The sequence below is a fragment of the Hyaena hyaena genome, unplaced genomic scaffold (assembly GCF_003009895.1).
Source record: "Hyaena hyaena isolate Hyena2069 unplaced genomic scaffold, ASM300989v1 scaffold_2, whole genome shotgun sequence".
NCBI classification, from domain to species: domain Eukaryota; kingdom Metazoa; phylum Chordata; class Mammalia; order Carnivora; family Hyaenidae; genus Hyaena; species Hyaena hyaena.
The window spans coordinates 9046791-9063860 of record NW_024080634.1 but is presented as its reverse complement, the minus strand read 5'-3'; the positions used below and the strand labels follow the sequence as shown (position 1 = coordinate 9063860).

General features: G+C 46.0%; 1 protein-coding gene across 1 annotated transcript in view; it reads left to right on the top strand.

Annotated features, from left to right (window-relative positions):
• Positions 1-17070, top strand: part of DSCAM (DS cell adhesion molecule) — a 627938-nt gene that overhangs the window by 504158 nt on the left and 106710 nt on the right. The window contains exon 16 of the mRNA XM_039229776.1: positions 4465-4535. Coding sequence (XP_039085707.1) covers positions 4465-4535 — 71 coding nt within the window. The remainder of the gene's footprint in view (positions 1-4464; positions 4536-17070) is intronic.

Genomic DNA, 17070 nt, shown 5'->3' with positions numbered 1-17070 from the left:
CCACTGAGCCACAAAGGGGCTGTCAGGTTAGCAGGAGGCAGGACAGGAGCTGGCTCAGGGGGTCGGGATGAGAAGTCAGACCCGGTGCCCAGAAGAGGAAATCGAGCAGAGGCCCGCGTGTCTGGCAGTTAGGAAGGGCCTGTCATCACTGGGTCGTGAGCCAGACAGAATTTGTAAAGGCTGCCTTGCCTAGGAAAAACATGAGGGACTGTAAATAACATTTTCACTGATTATCATTTTACAGATAGAATAGTTTGGGCTTCTGTAGAAATACAGAGAGTATTTATTTTGAAAAATCACGTTCATTCTTAATTCTTACCTACCAGCTTGCAAGAAAAAGCTCAACATTCCGGTTTTAAAAAAGAAGAAACTATGCTTTCTACATATAGTAATAGCTTCAGTTCAAGAGCATGTAAATAAGTTCTTAAATGTCAGATGGCAACACAATTTTCAAAGTTAGTTAAATAAATGAGTACCTAATGGTTGATCTTGAATAGTTTTAGCCTTTGGGAATTCAATCTGCCTTGGATTATGGCTTTACAGAAATCCTGTTTGCCATGAGATGAAGACTTGGGGACTAACTGCAGCTCAGGAAAGCATGCAAATTCCAAAGGCAGACTGATTTTTTTAATAAAAGTTTGTCCTATAATGCTTTAGAAACTTCAAGTGCAAAATTCAGTGCCCAAACCAACAACAATGTGCCTTAATTTAATTGGGCGTGGCTCTAATGTGTGTGTGTATAGCTTCTACTCTTTCAGCCTTTGTCTTTGACATTGTTTCTATCACTTTGTTTGTTTGTTTGTTTGTTTTTGACGTTTATTTGTTTTTGAAAGAGAGAGAGAAAACATGAGTTGGGGGGAGGAGGGGGCAGAGAGAGAGGGAGACACAAAACCCAAAGCAGGCTTCAGGCTCTGGGCTATCAGCACAGAGCCCAGTGCGGGGCTCAAACCCATAAACTCTGAGATCATGACCGGAGCCAAAGTCAGATGCTTAACCGACTGAGCCTCCCAGGTGCCCTTCTATCACTTTATTTTTAAGAGAGACGAGGTCTGAATCCATTCACTTCAGAGAATAGGCTGGCCCATAAATGAGTTACTAGCAAACCGCTGAAGTCAATATTGATAAGCTAAGTAAAAAGGCGCCATGTTCTTAACCATGGTCAGGCCTGTCCTGGAGACAGGGACCGGGAGCCTTTGGAAAGCAAGGGACCAGCCTAGAAAAGCAAATTCTCCCCCAATTCATGACTGCATCATCGACATCATGTTTTCTGATAGAATCCAGGCCGTTTCATAAACACTGTGCTCATGTCTTTGTTTTTGAGCCTGACTAAATGTCATCGAGGCTGTGAAGCTTGGGACTCTGGCACCCCAGGCCAATGGCCCAGACACACCCGGAGATGCAGGATGAGGCGCTGCCCCCACACTGCCTCCCATTCCTCTCAAACGGGATCCTCATTCAATTTGATTTCACACAGTTAAACTAAAATAATCCAGCACCAGTATAGCTGTCAGACCTCAAAACAATTTTTTCAGGAAGGATTTTCATGGAGGAACCCCACACTTCTTGATGACCGCAGATTTATCAGTGTGAGGGAAATCTGTCCCTAGGGTTTTCATTGGAGCCGGTGTCGAAAGGCTCCTGCAGTAAAGACGTGACCCTGCTGAGCAGAAATTAGGTGCAGTGCTGTGACAACAATTACAGCAGCGAGCGAGGCGCCAGCCCCTCCCTCGGTCCCTGCTCTGGAGTCCGATTCAGTGCTAGCACATTCTTTTCATTGGAGAATCATCAGTAGATGCAAGAGGCTGGGGCACCCACCGTCTCCACGACCTGCTGGGGACAGAGAAGTGTGCTCTGTGTTTCTGCACGTTTCTTTGCCCTTCAAAGCAGGGACTTGCTCTGGATCTGGATCGCGAGGCTGCTCAGCTTAGAGTCCGCCAGGGGAAGACCGTCTATGTGCATGCCCAGCACCATGGTGACCGGGAGGGTCCCGTGCTGAGGTGGGGTGGACACGGGGGGCGCACAGGTGTGGGCAGGCAACACTGATGGAGGGAAAGAAAGCTCCAGGAGAGAAGGTCAGGTGTGCCCAGGGCAGATGTGTTTGGGCTCTTGTGAGACGTTGGTGGCAGCTGAGACATGAGGGTGTGGGGGGGGCGGGGGCGCAGAACGGAGCGTGCAGAAGGAGGCAGGACACAGAATACGGGGACGTTAGTATGATGAGTGAGTGGTTTGAAGGCAGCTCTGGGCGCGTGTCCCCGTTGAAAGAGGTAGAGGGGGGGATCAGAGCCAATGCTTAGGAACGAGATAGAAACTGGCACCGGCCGCCAGGGCTGGCGCAGGCTGTGGGTGAGGCCGAGGGCCTCCGTGGGGACAGCGGCCGGCCAAGCACAGAAGGGAGACCTGCAGAGTGGATCTCAGGGCCGGCGTGAGCAGGACGGAAGGGGGATGTGGAAGCAAGCCCACTGCAGACTCGACTCCTCCTCTCTCTCTAAACATTTCCACCTGCTCATCACATACCCAGTATCTCCAATTCCCTTCCAGTTCATATTTCTAAGACATGATGAACCATCTCTTCTGGAAAAGCTGCTTCCCCTCTTGGCATGCTTACTCTCTCCTGGTCCCGCCAGCCCTGGCTTCTGGAGTCAGCTCTCCCTACCCCCATAGGGTCCTGATGCCCATCCTCCAGCTGGGCGCCAGCTTCTTCCAGCCCAGGGCACTGCTCACCCCGATCCACCTGCACATTTTGTCTGCACCCGTCTGTGGCCTCATGAAGGCCCACATGTGAGCTTCTCCCCATGTCACGTTCATGTGCCAAACTGGGGGGGTCTGCGCTCCCCTGTGCTGTATGGGTCTTGCTTTTCCATAAGCCACAGCCATTCCTGAAGCCCTTGTGTTCTAAAGCCCATGGCCCTCCTTCCTGATCACATTCTGATTTCCTGACCTTGCCTCTTATGATTTAGCTGAGAAAATACAATCAGGTTTGAATCTGCTTCCCTCACCCAACTAGTCCACCAAAAGGGCCCCCACTCTCTCCCTCCTCCCGCCAGCAGGTGGCTGCTCCAGTGCCCCCCGAGGACCCCCCCACCTCTACTCCTGATAGAACCCTTGCTTCTGGGCTCAGACATTGTTCTTCGACTGTACCTTTTCTTTTCATTCTATGAATGTCCCCCTTTCCTTCCCTTTATGTAAAATACCCAATGATAATAAGCATTACTGCTTATATTTATAGAGTCTATGATTTTCATGACAATCCTTTATTGTCCTGTTAAAGAAGGAAACTGAGACACAGAGAAATTAAGTCACCTGCAATACACCACGCAGCTACCAAGTGATACAGCCAGAATTTGAACTCAGGCAGAAAGACTGAAACACCCATCAGCTCAGCCACTCCTTCGGAGAATGGCTCTTACTGCTCCTGAATCAAAGGAAATGGGTTTTCCTTGGCCTCGCCTCTCCCCTAATCTGACCTTTATCATAACCCTTCCATTGGTTTGCAAACCCTTCAAACTAGTTGGCATTCACTGTTTCTGCTTTCTTATCTGCCATGAGCTCCTTCCCCGCTGCAAAGGGGGCTCTCCGTGTCCACAGACATGGCCCTGGGGCAGCTCAGTAGGGGTCACAGAATTGTCATTCCAACAGCACGTTTGCATCCGAAGGGGTCTCTCCCCCTGAGTCCTGGGTTACCAGTTTCTTCTACTTCTAGGAAGACACTTGAGTATCTGGTGTGCTGTATGGTGGTCTTTCTCCCAGAGCGCGTGTTCCGCTGTTCGGATAACACGTGAACTCTCGGGGGGCAAAAATACTCTCTACTTCTTAGTTCCACACTGTGTGCTTAGCACTAGCACGCTGCTAATACCTAGTGACCGACTGGAGCTGGGACGTAACTGGAATCTCTACCACCGTTGAAAATAAGGTGGTGTGACTTGCACACTTTGACTCTTCAACTTTGCTTCTGCCTTTCAAGGCGACAGCCTTTGGATAACGAGATTTTTTAATCAGAGAGTGTGAAAAACTGAAGCCATCTAGCTGACTCAAAGGCAGAAGAATCCTGATTTTGTTTTTGTTTTTCCCCATTAGCTCTGAACAACCTGAGTGACCCCAATACCAGGTGACGAAATGTGAGCTCCCAAGGGAAAGAGAAGCGTCTTCCACAGCCACCGCAGGGGATTATAAAAGAAATAGGAGTTTTCAACTACCTGTTTGACTGTGAACTTGCTTAGACTTAGGGTTTATTAGACACGTTGTCAGAGGCGTGGTAAGGAGGCGACAGAGGGACGGGTCCCCAAGGCTCATTTTTCCTGGGAGCGAGTAAACACAGGACATATTTAGGATGCAGTGATTCTCACTGAAGCTGCAAACACTCTGCTCTGCAATGCGGGGGCCCGTCTTCCAAGCTTGTGTGTTGTGTAGACTTCAGTCCGCTCTGGAACTTGGCTCTAACCTGCCTGTGGGTTTTGGTCTTCACAGCTCCTGACGGCCCACCTCAGGAAGTTCACCTGGAGCCCATCTCATCTCAGAGCATCAGAGTCACCTGGAAGGTAAACCGAGCAAATGCTTGCATTCCTGACGCTTTTTCCGCGGGCTGCGCCCTTCACTCGTGTGAGGTGGTAGGAGGCCGAGGCACTAACATTTCACGGCACTTCTGTTTTACGAGATTAGATTAAGAGCCCTTTTCGTGAAATCCGATGTGTGTATCCACATTTTGAACACTCGTGCACAAATTCTGTGTCCGCAGAGAGTGAGATTGTAATGTCTCGTTTCCATGCTTGGGATGCGATGGAGTTCTGAGAGCTGTTCTGCGCAAAGAGTGGAACAGATGTGGTCGCCCCATCTCACTTCCACCCGGGGGGCTTTTCCAGTGGCTTTTCCTCCCAGGGCACATCCGAGTATGGCACAAAGTCCGCTGAGCTGGCAGAAGGGACCCTCACCCTCACTCTTCCACCAGCTCGAGGTGTGCCTGACAATGCCCTCCGCTTCCCCTCAGCGAGCCAGATGCCATCCCAGGCAGTGGTGCCCACGCATGGCCACAGATGAGGACTGGCCGCTGGTCAGCCGGGGGCTTGCAGCCGGGGGCTGGGAGACACAGCTTGAGCGACACAATTTCGTCCGGCCGGCATGTTTTTCCTAGCAAAGCTGTTGGTGAAGGAAGCAGGGTTGGTTAATATTCTGGAACAAGCTGGTCACAAGCAGCCCGTTGGGTGCACCGCCCGACGTCACTAACGTGGTGGGGAAATTGTCTAGGGAAGGAGTCATCCCCCCCATGTGCTCTTGCCAGTCATGACTTTAGGTTCAATCCCTTTGATCCAGAATGTTCTTGCTGGCCCAAACTTGTGTAAGTTGCACTGGCTCTTCCAGCCCTGGTTTCCCTCCCCTCTGCTCCCAGCCTCACCCTGCCTTCTATCTCAGAGGAGAAGTCAGCAAACACAGCAGGGTCCTTAAGTGGCTCACCCCTGAAACCCTTGACAGCCTAACTCATCACCCCAGTTGTTGCTGTTTTCCTTCGGTTTCCAGCTCTTTCGTAAAGTGAGCTGCATCCATAACACAAAAGGGGTGGCTACTGCCTTTGGTGTTAAGGCACCTTAATGCCACAAACCCTTTGTGCGAGCTCTTATATCCCCCAGCCCGTGCTGTGGCTCCGGCGGACAGCAAGCCAGGCTGGTTAGCTGTGGGGACAGTGCAGGCCAAGTAGTGGGAAGGGGATGGCATTTGTCTCTGTGAGCACGTCCGCCAGCTGCGAGTATCACACACTGTGTAATAAAAGGCACTCAGCAAGCCGTAACCCCATACGCATCCTGGCCACTCTACGGACAGAATGCTGACTCACTCCATCTCAAAGGCTCTGTGAGGCCTCATCCGCGGGCCCTGCAGCATCTAACGCTTTGCCACCAAAAAAGACCAGCTATTCCTGGGGTCCCTAAAGCTCTTTGGGTCCCTCATGAGAAAGGTGTCAGTCCACAGAGCTCTTACACCTAACGTGGACATTTTTGAGACTTTAAGAGGCGCTGTGTCCTTTCTGTCCCTAGAGGGAAAAAAAAAAGCAAAAGTCAGTAAATCACAGTTAAATTTCTTCTTAATGTCAAAAGAATGAACGTGTTGTGGGCTCTTCGAAGAAAGCTTTGCTTCCATTAGATCATGAGCCGATCGTAATGCATGGTTCATGGAGCCATGGAGCAGTGGTTTGTCTCCAAACAGCAGGCCAATGTTGTGTGGCCTGTCAGCTCACGGACAGGTGTGCCGGTGACTTACCAGACCGAAGGAAGTGAGGGCTGCTGTGCGCTGGCTTGGCATTTCATGTTGGCCTGATTATGTAATGAAAGTGGGTCCCTGATTCGACTAAATTGTATGCTTTTATCTACAATCCAAAGTATACGTAAAGGACGACACATTACAGAAAATATGCCTTGCTGTTATCGTGTAAAAGCCCCAGATTTACATCTTGTGTATGGAGACTGATCAGAAAACGGAATAGAGAAGGAAGTAATGAAAGAAAGAGAAATCACATTAGCCAAGAGAGGGAGGCCTGTGCCAAACAGCAGGATGGAAATCCCCCAAGTTGTGAGAGGACTGTGCTAGAAACTTGGTCAGTGTCACAAGACACTGACAGAAGTGAAAAGTGAGCTCAATGGAGAGATGAGACAGAGGAGAGAATAGCCCTGGGGCTTTGGTGAGAAAATAGCCATCTTAGACTCTCGACCTCTTAAAGGTCAGGGTCACTTTGGGCAGTCTTTCTTTAACACTGGAGCTGGATACCAAGTTCATTTAATTATTGTATAAGCAGTGCTTCTCTGTTTTACCTTAGCCATGTCTTTCAGCAAAGAAGAGCTTCAAATTTTAAAATTTTCAAGTCTGGTGAAGGTTCCCCAGGGCTCCTTGAAGGGTCTGCGCACAGGACTCGCCAGACCATTCAGCGCTGGCTGCAGGCTGTCACCCTACTTTCCCCCAGTGACAATGGGCCATTCACATGCCCACAGCTGGCATCTCTCTCCTCCTTCCCAGTCATTGCCGACGCTATTTGTAATATTCCCCTTCTGCCTGCCCAGTCCCGCTGACCCAGTACTCCAGTCCTGCATGACTCTATGTGACGATGTGTGCATCTCCAAAGTGGAGTCAATTACCTGAGCATCTGTGTGACCTTCACTCTTGGTGACAGCTCAGAGAGACCTCATCACAAGAGTTCTACATTCTGTTCTACATTCTGTTGTCCTGTGAGCTACCAAAGGTCAGGGAGTGTCTCATCCATCTGTGGTCCCCAGTGACTGGCACCTTGGCATGAAAGAACGAGAGAATGAACAAACGATTGTGTGAGGACATCTGTGAGTTGAGAATGATGGGGTCCTTATCACAACGGCCTCTGAAGCATTCCCCCTTTCCGAACCTGCCATGGAGAAGGCACCCCAGCTATGAGGAACTCCAAGCCTCAGGCTGTAATATCCTGAGGGTCTACCCCGTGCTACAGTGAGGTTCCCCGGAGCCTACCGTGGGTGGGCATCCCAAGAGGCGAGCCCTGTTCCACGGAGCAGACAGACCAACCACTTTACATACGGGCTTCTCCTGTAATTTATTGAAAAATGAATGGCAGTAATGGTTCAACAAATCTGTGATAGGTTTCAGAGGAAAACCTATCGTCACGTCACGTCAAATGTCAGCCTTCGGGAAGATGTCCAAGACCTAGTGCCATATTAAATCAGGCTTTTAATCCTTTTACGTATTTGGAGTTAAATTAAAATGCTGAGCAGCACCTTGACAGGAACTCAAGAGATAACATAAGTGGTCCTAGATAAATAAAAATAAATGATAATAAAGATCCATTTTCTAGCTCTTGCTCCCCCCTTTGAAGAACAGTGGTAGGGTCTGCAGAAGCAAATACTATTAATTTACTGCATGGTTTTGCTGGAGGTACTTAAACTCAGAACGAATATGTAAAGCTACTGATTATTGATAATAGATTTTATAAAGTAAGTGCAAAATCATAAAACTTAAAGTTTTTCAGAAAACTGTGGTTTTAGTCTATGTCCCTAGGTGTCAAAATACCGACAGAATAAGTCTCTTTTGACAGTGCCTGTCGCCTTCCCTTCTGGTCAGTCTCAGAATCCACCAATTCCAATTTATCTCAAATGAAGGACAGTTTGATTGCCTGCTATTTGCATGTGCTCGTAACAGAAAACCTTAAGCATCTGGAATATTTAACTATCACAGGTATTTTAAAACATGTTTCCAGAGGATGCAATTTAAGTCAGAGGTTTTTTTTTTCCTGTTGACATAAATATTTCCTTTTGTTTTAAATGAGAAGTCCTTTTAGAACAGTAGGCTATCCCAAAACTATGAAATTTTCAATTGTTTAAATATTGCCGTGCTAAAGCAGTGATCAAACTGATAACTCCAGACAAGTTCCTGAGAATGATTTTGCAACTTTCTTGCCCCTTCTGTGTCCACCCCTCTGGCTGGATTTCGTTTAGAATAAACAATGTTGGAAAAGAGACACCTGATTTCCATAAAATATGAACATTGCATATTTAGGGGTTTAATTAAATTTCAATAAGCTGAAGAACGCTTTTGACCAAACACCACATCTCCACAATCCCCAGTGATTCCCACTGATTGAAGCACCGTTGCAATCTCTCTATCATATGTTTCTGAGATGAGCTCTTCCAATAAGAAAATGGTTTCTCTCGTCATTTAAAAACAGAACTGCCTTCTTGCCAGTGACTTTCACCATAAAGACTTAATAAATGGCAGGTGCCACTTGACTCTTGTATCTAAATTCCCCTACCCAGGAAATGGCATGCCACATTGGAAAAAGACTGCCTTCTAGAACGGTATTCCCTGGCTGGGATCCCTTGGAAAGCAGTCTCTCTGGGCATTTGCTCTCTGCCAGGCATTGAGTTCAATTTTGCATACATTATACCATTAGTTCTGTGCATTGGGTATATCAGGTTTTGTGCAAACTCCTGATGTTAAAGGGATTTGCCCAAAATCTGAAGGCTTGGGACTCTCAGATTGAGGACCCTCATACATCTTTTCCAACCGGTTTCTAAGCAACCGAAAAACTAAATCCTTGAAGAGCCAGGATTGCAGCTTGTGTGTAGTAAGTTTCAACAAATGTTAGTTTCTCGTCCTGTTCCTTCCAACCTCATGTTATAAATTTTACCTTCCTTTAGTGTTAGAGAAAAGAGGAAAAATGTAAGTTTTATCTTCTCCCTCTTTCTTTCCAAATGTAAACTTGAACCTTAGCGTAATTGGACCAGCAAGTCAACACCCTTTTTTCCAACATCAGTTGAAATTGGAGAAGCTTGCCTTGAAATTAATTTTACTTCATTTCTCGATTCTCACTTGAATCCTCAAGCTATGAAAAATTACAAAATTTGCATTTCTTAATCAATTTGTTCTAGAGTTGGATTTACAACAGCTTTATTAAAAATCCCAATGACCAACATGTCTTACAAATATTTAAGTAACTGTCAGCCCTTCTCATATTAACAAGCCAGCCTCTTTCCCCTATAATAAAAGAAGACAAGTCCAAACTGATTTCAAAATCTTTTGGTCATCCACATCGCCTGGAAGTATTTTCTCTCAGCTTCTTACAGTTGACTAGCTCTATGAGGGTAGAGGGCATATTTTGTTTTGTTTTTGTTCATTCACTATATCCCCAGTAGAATTGTATTTAAATATTTGTTAAATGAACACATGAATGACTTCTATTGTTTGCATTCATGTTAAAATATTCATATCAAGAGGAAGTGCCATTTTTTTGGGAAACCCTTGGACTATGTTCATATTTTACTTTTTTGTACATGCATAACATATACAAATCCCTTTAACAAAACCATTCATTGCTTATTTGCTTCATTTGGCATATTTTTGGCATCTGTCTCCATCTCCCCCTTGGATCAGCCTTCCTGGTTTAGCCATGTGATTGGCCTTCACCAATGACCCTAGTTCTCTCCCCCAGAGCAGAGCCTCGAGCCAGACTGTCCAAAGGGTCCTGGCTGGCCTCCCAACCTAAGCAGGCAATTCTCTTGGTTCCCAGCCCCCAAGTGCAGCAAAAAGATGCTGGCCAGCTTTCCGAAGGCTTCTCGGCGGCCAGGAGTGTGGGCCCAGGTCTGACACGGGGCATGCTGGAGAGATTGGCTGGAACTCAGCCTAAGAGGCACATCCCATTATACCGCTCCAGTTAATTGACCCTGACAGGGCACAAATTGAGCTTGGACTAAGGAATAGGACCAAAGCCATCTCCATTCATCAGCTGGCAATCCTCTCAGATGGCTTGTTCGGAAAGTTTCACACTGAGCCTGGTGAACCTGACACAAGACGTCAGAGGGTAGGCACTTTCATTGTTCTGTTTCAAAGATGTTAGGTTATAAAACTGCTAGGGAAGAGTATGAGGAGGTAAAGACAGTATTTTTTTGCCTTGGTAGAGAACATTATCAAAAGTGCAAATAAGGATAATGATAAGAATCATAAAGTTACAGCTAACAGAGCATTCTGGACATTTATTGATGACCAGCCGTAAGTCTTTCTTTGTCTAATACAGCAACATCACATTTTAGAAGTGAATTATGTTCTAAATGTGGGACATTAGGGGAGAAAAAGGTTTGAAGCTCCTAGGTGGCTCAGTCGGTTGAGCGTATGACTCTTGATTTCAGCTTAGGTCATGATCCCAGAGATAAGAGATCGAACCTTGCATCTGGCTCCTCGCTGAGCATGGGCCTATTTAAGATTCTCTCTCTCCCTCTGCCCCTCTCCCCCACTCATCCTATTTCTCTTTCTAAAAAAAATAATTAGGTTGGGACATTAGGATAAAAATTGCTTATGATTGAATAATACTGAAAACTACTTAATTGTCTATTAAGTACATTATGAATAATTTTAGCTACAAAATTTTACAGGGATGTATATGTATAAATATATACTACTTGCAGTGAAAAATGAAGAGCATATGCAAAAATATCACTTGATAACATTTCATTATGCATCAAGTAGGATTAATATAAGTTAAATGTATCTACAAGTAAATTGCATATAATAAGAATACTTCAATAAAATATAAAAAGTAATGGATTAGGCTTCAGGAAAGTCAGATATCATTCCCATTACCACGCCTAATACAAATGACCTCAAGCAAGTTACTTTGTCTTTGCTGAAACTCAAACCCTTTACACTAGTACCATTCAGAGAGTTTTTCTTATTTTATCACAAATGAATACACGTTTATGAGTATTACCTTCCCTTCTCACCTATCAGCACTGACTTGACAACAGGGAAGATTAAGGACATGATGACACTTCAGAATATGCAGGTTGAATCCTTGAATGACAGCCTCAATTTTGATCCCTACGCAGGATGCTGGCCCCCTGGTGGCTCTGGGTAGCACATCCCATTCTGCTTAATACATCCCAGTAAATATTGTGAAATTTGCTTGACCAAATCAATAAATAAATGTTTTATTTTAAATAATCTAATAATTCATGAGTAGATAGTAATTTTAAGAAAAATATTCTTAAGATTGCCTCGTGTTTTACTGGTTCTCATAAAATACTAACACCACTTTTTTTTTTATTTTTTAATGTTTTATTTATTTTTGAGAGAGAGATAAAGACAGTATGAGCAAAGGAGGGTCAGAGAGAGAGGAAGACACAGAATCCAAAGACAGGCTCCAGGCTCTGAGCTAGCTGTCAGCACAGAGTCCGACGTGGGGCTCGAACCCACGAACCGTTGAGATCATGACCTGAGCTGAAACAGGACGCTTAACCGACTGAGTCACCCAGGCACCCCTACTAACACCATTTTTAACAGACAACAAATCAGATCAAGTTACAGTGAGTATGGCACTAACCATCATATAACCAGTTGGCACCCATCAAGTGAGTGAATACATCATTTTCTATGCCTATTTTCCTAGAGAGCAATCATTAAGCCATCTTGCTGATGACATTTCTCATGAGAGAAATCAAATAAAGGTAGATAAGTCAGTAAATGGGGCACCTACGTTAGGAATGAAAAATCAAACAAATAAAGGAACACATCTCCAACCTAGAATTCCATAGACATCAGATGACACCTGTAATGTCGTGGACATGTCTCCTAAGGCAAAGGAAGAAATACGATATTAACTTTTATCATTCAAAACCGTGCTGGACAAAGTTCTTTGTGGTCTGTTTCAGGAAGAACTCCAGCCAGGACAGCATGAGCCAATTGCTGTAGGAGACTCTTCTGTATCTAGTTTCCACATTCTGTGTTCAGGGTAACATGAAACTGAGTAGAAAAACACGATGTTTGCCTTCAGATTCATTTCATCAACACAAATGCATTTAACTTCATGCAGTAAGATGTAACCAGCCAACTCTATTTCCTATAATTTTTTTAAAAGCCAACTCCTCTTTGTAGAAATATCTCTGAAAACTAATTTTACATTCCTTCAATTCTTGTGATGGGTTCTTCCCATTAGCACATGCTTTGAAAAGTTTAAGTTGAGATGTAAAATAAAAATGCTATGTGCTTTGAGTAATCACGGAAATATGGGCAATGAAACAATTCTACCTTTTAAAGATACATTATCATTTTTTGTGTTTTTTCTAGAAGTTACCATCTAAAGTTGAAAATAAGCCCTGCTTTATATAAATAACAGAAGAATTCAGGAGGCATATTATTAACTTCTGGAAGTTAGAATCCCCAAGGAAGGAAAGTATGAGGTATAGAATGTGTAGTGTCTCTCTCGGGATCTACACAGGACCTGTGGCTCTCTTTGCATTTGGGCATATGTCAGCCTCATCCCCCATCTGAGAACCAGACTGGTCCCTGAGGGATCCCATGTCCAGGAGAGCATGTTCCTGACAGGGGCGACTATTCTACTGAACACTCTCTCAATACTCTTCTCCTCCATTACCCAATCATGTGTGTTCATGCCTGAAATTCCTTCAGTTGAGGCTAATACCTTCCATTACCCAAAGCACAAATAAGAAACAAAGGTAAATAGCTCTATGGAAGCAATGCTACTATACGCTTTAATCAGGATATCAAGTGTAGACAGTAGATACTAAATCCATGACCCCAAAAGTCCACTGTTGATGCAGGCATTGCTGGTCTTCTTATGATAGGATGTGAGTTAGAACTTCGCCATCCCAGCAAGAAGGGGGACTGACTCCATCAAGCCCTCAACCCAAACCCTGGCCTCTCTCCTACCCTTCTCTCACAAAGGTGCCTCTCCCCCTACCATTGCTCACCTCCCATTCCCACCCTACCTGCCACCCCAGCCCAACCCATGAATTCTTCCCGACACTAATTCGGTCCACAACGTTGTGTCGAACAGGGACCTGGAAACTGTTTCTGTCAAGGGCCAGAGAGTAAATACCCCCAGCCTTGTGAGCCATGTAGCCTCTGTCTTAACCACTATCTCTGCCACTGGAGGGCAGAAGTAGACAGCGAATGGGTAGAGCCAAGCTCCAGTAAAACTTTACTTAGACATACTGACATTTGAAGCTCACGTACTTTGCACATGTCACAAACTATTCTTCCTCTTTTGAATTTTGCAGCCATGTAAAAATGTAAAAAGTGTACACATTCTTAGCTAAGAGCCATCTAGAAGAAATGGGCAGATAGACTTGGCCCTTGGACCATAGTTTGTCAACCGTGCTTTACTGAACAAAGCAATGCCTGGGAAGCAGCCGCATGCAATTGGAGCACTTCAGCAATCAGCTTCCTGTTACTTGGCTCTTTGAACCAAGATTTAAAGCACTGAAGATTTAAAGCAAACTTCCTTCTGAAGTTTGGATCGTCTTGGTTCTTCTGGATAGACCATACCTAGCAGAAGTTACAAAGACTATGACAGAAGCAATTCGTCATATGGTTGAGGCAGGCCATTCCTTTACAAAGACTCTAATACCTTTGAAAACACTGCCTTTTGCACTTCTTTATCATACCTGGCCCAACTTGCCCCCAGATCTCCTTGACCACCCTACCATCCCCAGGGGCTCCCATTACCTACCAGGGAGCTATTCCGGGTTGTCACCCTCCAGTCTGTATAGGAGGAGCCAAATGACTCAGGCGCTGATAAATAGTTGGGGTCCCAGCCCTATGCTCACAGGCTGGTACACACTCCCTTTCGACATCCTAACCAAAACCCCTTTTCCTATACTTCCCCATTGCCTGCACCATGTCTAGATGCACATGCGGGACATGTTTCCCCAAACCTCACAGTCTCCAGGTGCATTCTTTCTTGGCTGGGCCCTGGCTACATCCCTTGTCTGCCAATGGAAATGTCTCCTGCCACCTCTCTCCACTCTATCCCTGCCCTTTACCTGGCCTGAACCAGGACACCTTCACTCTCCATGCTGTTTCTCTCCAACAGGCTCCACCCACAGACTCTGGGACACTGTAAACCATCACCCTACTGGCCAACTCTGTTTCTCAGAAACATCTAGAGGCCTTGACATTAAATGTGGGATATTCTGGAGACCTGCTCTCAGAGCCAGTGCATATAAAATCAAGCAGGGTCTGCATATGCACTGTGAATTCCTTTCTTAGGCCTTCAACAGAAACCACTGGATAACCATTTCTCTGGCTGGCGAGAAATGCTGTGTGTGGTTATCAGACAGTGGGATGGAAGCAACAGCAGCATTCAGGAAAAGGAGGGAACCTAGCAAGAGGAGTGATCCAACAAACGTTTGTTGGTTGGATGAATGAGTGAGTGAGTGAATGAATGAAGGAAATGAGAGCCACCCCACACTTCGGAAAGTAAAACACGAAGTCCTGTTATGCAATAGTTAACCTCAATTTCATCCCATAAAATTGTAAGAGTCTGTTTCTAAAATTCTACGTGTGTTTTCCAAGCCCACGCATATGCTTGGCCGCCTCCTCCTCCCCACTTGCCAAATCTGACTAGAATAGTGACTCCCAGCTACAAGTTGAAGTCCCTGGCCTCACAATACTGTGTGTATTTCAAACTTCTGTCATTCGCCATCAGTTTCTCAGCCCTGAACCGAGTAGCTTCTGTGTTCTAAGCGCGTCTCAGGGGCAGATCCCATGTCCACTTTGTATTTCATAATATGTGGCCCTTCATTCTGTCCCAGATGCTCGATGACTATAACTATTGGGGAGGGCCTCATGTGGCCATACATACCGCTTGTAGGAGACCTGCGGTGTAGACTTCAGTAGGACTTTAGTAGGACTTTAATCACTGAACAAACGAACCAGACAGAGACAAGGTGCAGACCTCTCCTCTCGGACCTCACTTCTTCAAAACCCACCGTCCATTCACCCAGAGCGGCTGCTCAGCCATGGCTCTGTGCAGCAAGGCGTGGTGCCCCTGCAACCGAGGCTGCCTGTGAAGCCGAGTCCCTTCCCTGCTATGCCACCTGTGGGACCGTGAAGTTCTGACAGTCATTATTTGCATGTGTTACCTTTTGTTCTGAAGAGAGACCAGGAAAATGGGTTATTAGTGACCTGAAAATTTAGGAACTCACTGTTGTTGTTTTGTTAACTACATGGTCCATCCCAAACGAGGCCAATGCTCAACCCCGCGAAGACTCCGCAGGGCAACAACAGTGGTTCTCAGGCTTCAGCGTGCCCCAGGATCCCCTGGAGGGCTTGTGAAGACCCAGATCGCCAACCCACACCCTCGACCTGTTTCTGATTCAGAAGGGATTCCCTAGCTTTCTCCCCACTCCTGACATCCCCACCCCCACAGTCAATCCGGATCCCTCCTGAAGGGTCCCTCAGAGCTATTCCTTCCCAGGTCATCTTCTGTTATCTCGCCTGGGTACAGTGGGGAAGGTTGACTACACACCAGCAGTGGCTGGTCTTCCTCTAGGTTCAGATGAAGTGCTCCTTCTGGGGAAGCTTTCCTACCACAATAGGAACAGTCGTCTCTCCCTTTTCCCTTCTGTGATACCCGGTGCCAACCTTGGGCACCTCAAACACCAGGCTCTGCCTTGATCACAGACTCACCTGCAGGTGTCCTCTTGTATAGGAGAGGCACCAGCCCATACTGCTCAATTTAATGCATCCATTCACTGCACAAGCTTATTGAATGGCTGCTAATTATGTTGGGGAGCAGGGAAGGGGGCAGGAGGGAGAACATGAAGATGAGAAAAGACAGTCCGCCACCCCTGTAATAAAGGGAAATGAGGACAGGTTATGTTTTAAGTGAGTCTGGAGGAATCTAAAAGAAAAATTTCCAATTTTTCCCCTGAATTACTCAACATGCCTGAGTAACATGGTGTTCCTGGAATGCAGAAATGTGCGGTAGAGGTTTTATCTGTCATGGTTGGTCGGCAGGTGAATCCTGGCAGTTAGCACAGTCCATTCACCTGTGGTGGGAAGGGGGAGGGGAGTGTGCCAGAAACAGGCCCCAGCTAGTGGTTTCCTAAACAAGAGATGTCTGTTTTCATCGCTCACATCCTTGATGGTGCTGTGAGCATTTGCACATCCCTGTCTTTACCAACTTTTTAAAGACCTCTACATCTGCCACGGGTGGCTCGCAGGCTGATTTGGATGAATGCATAAAATACAGGCACTTGCAAATCACACAGATCCACTGACTCCATGCTACTGTTGTCATGGAGATCAAAAGAGACAGTTTCTTAAAGGAAGTAGGGGTTGGGCGGCGGGGGGTGGGGGTGGATTGGAGGCTGGAGAAAGGGCACCTAGAAGGATGAAAGAAGGCTGTTTTGGGAGACTACAGATGGGGGGGGGGGGGGAAGCCAGATACCTCGGATGGCAGATAAATAAGGCAAATGGAAAGAAACCAGGCTCATTACTGGATCCAAAGGCAAATGAAAGGAAGAGTAGTATTCACCGTGGAAAAATAACCCCTACATGAGAAATGAGATAGTGAATAGAGAAGGGCTTTTTGCAGAACTGGAGTACACTCGAAGGGGTTCAAGAGAAGGTAGGAACAGAACACTCACAAGTCAGAGCAGTCCGTAAATAACATCTTCCCGTGCAGGAAGGGACTCAGAATGTCGAATTCTTCAATAAAGAGTAAAGGGGGCCCTCTCCCACTTTGGGCTCCCTTTCTTCTTTCTTTTTTCTTAATTTTTCCATTCACTTAATCTCCAAAATCTTCCTTTAATATGT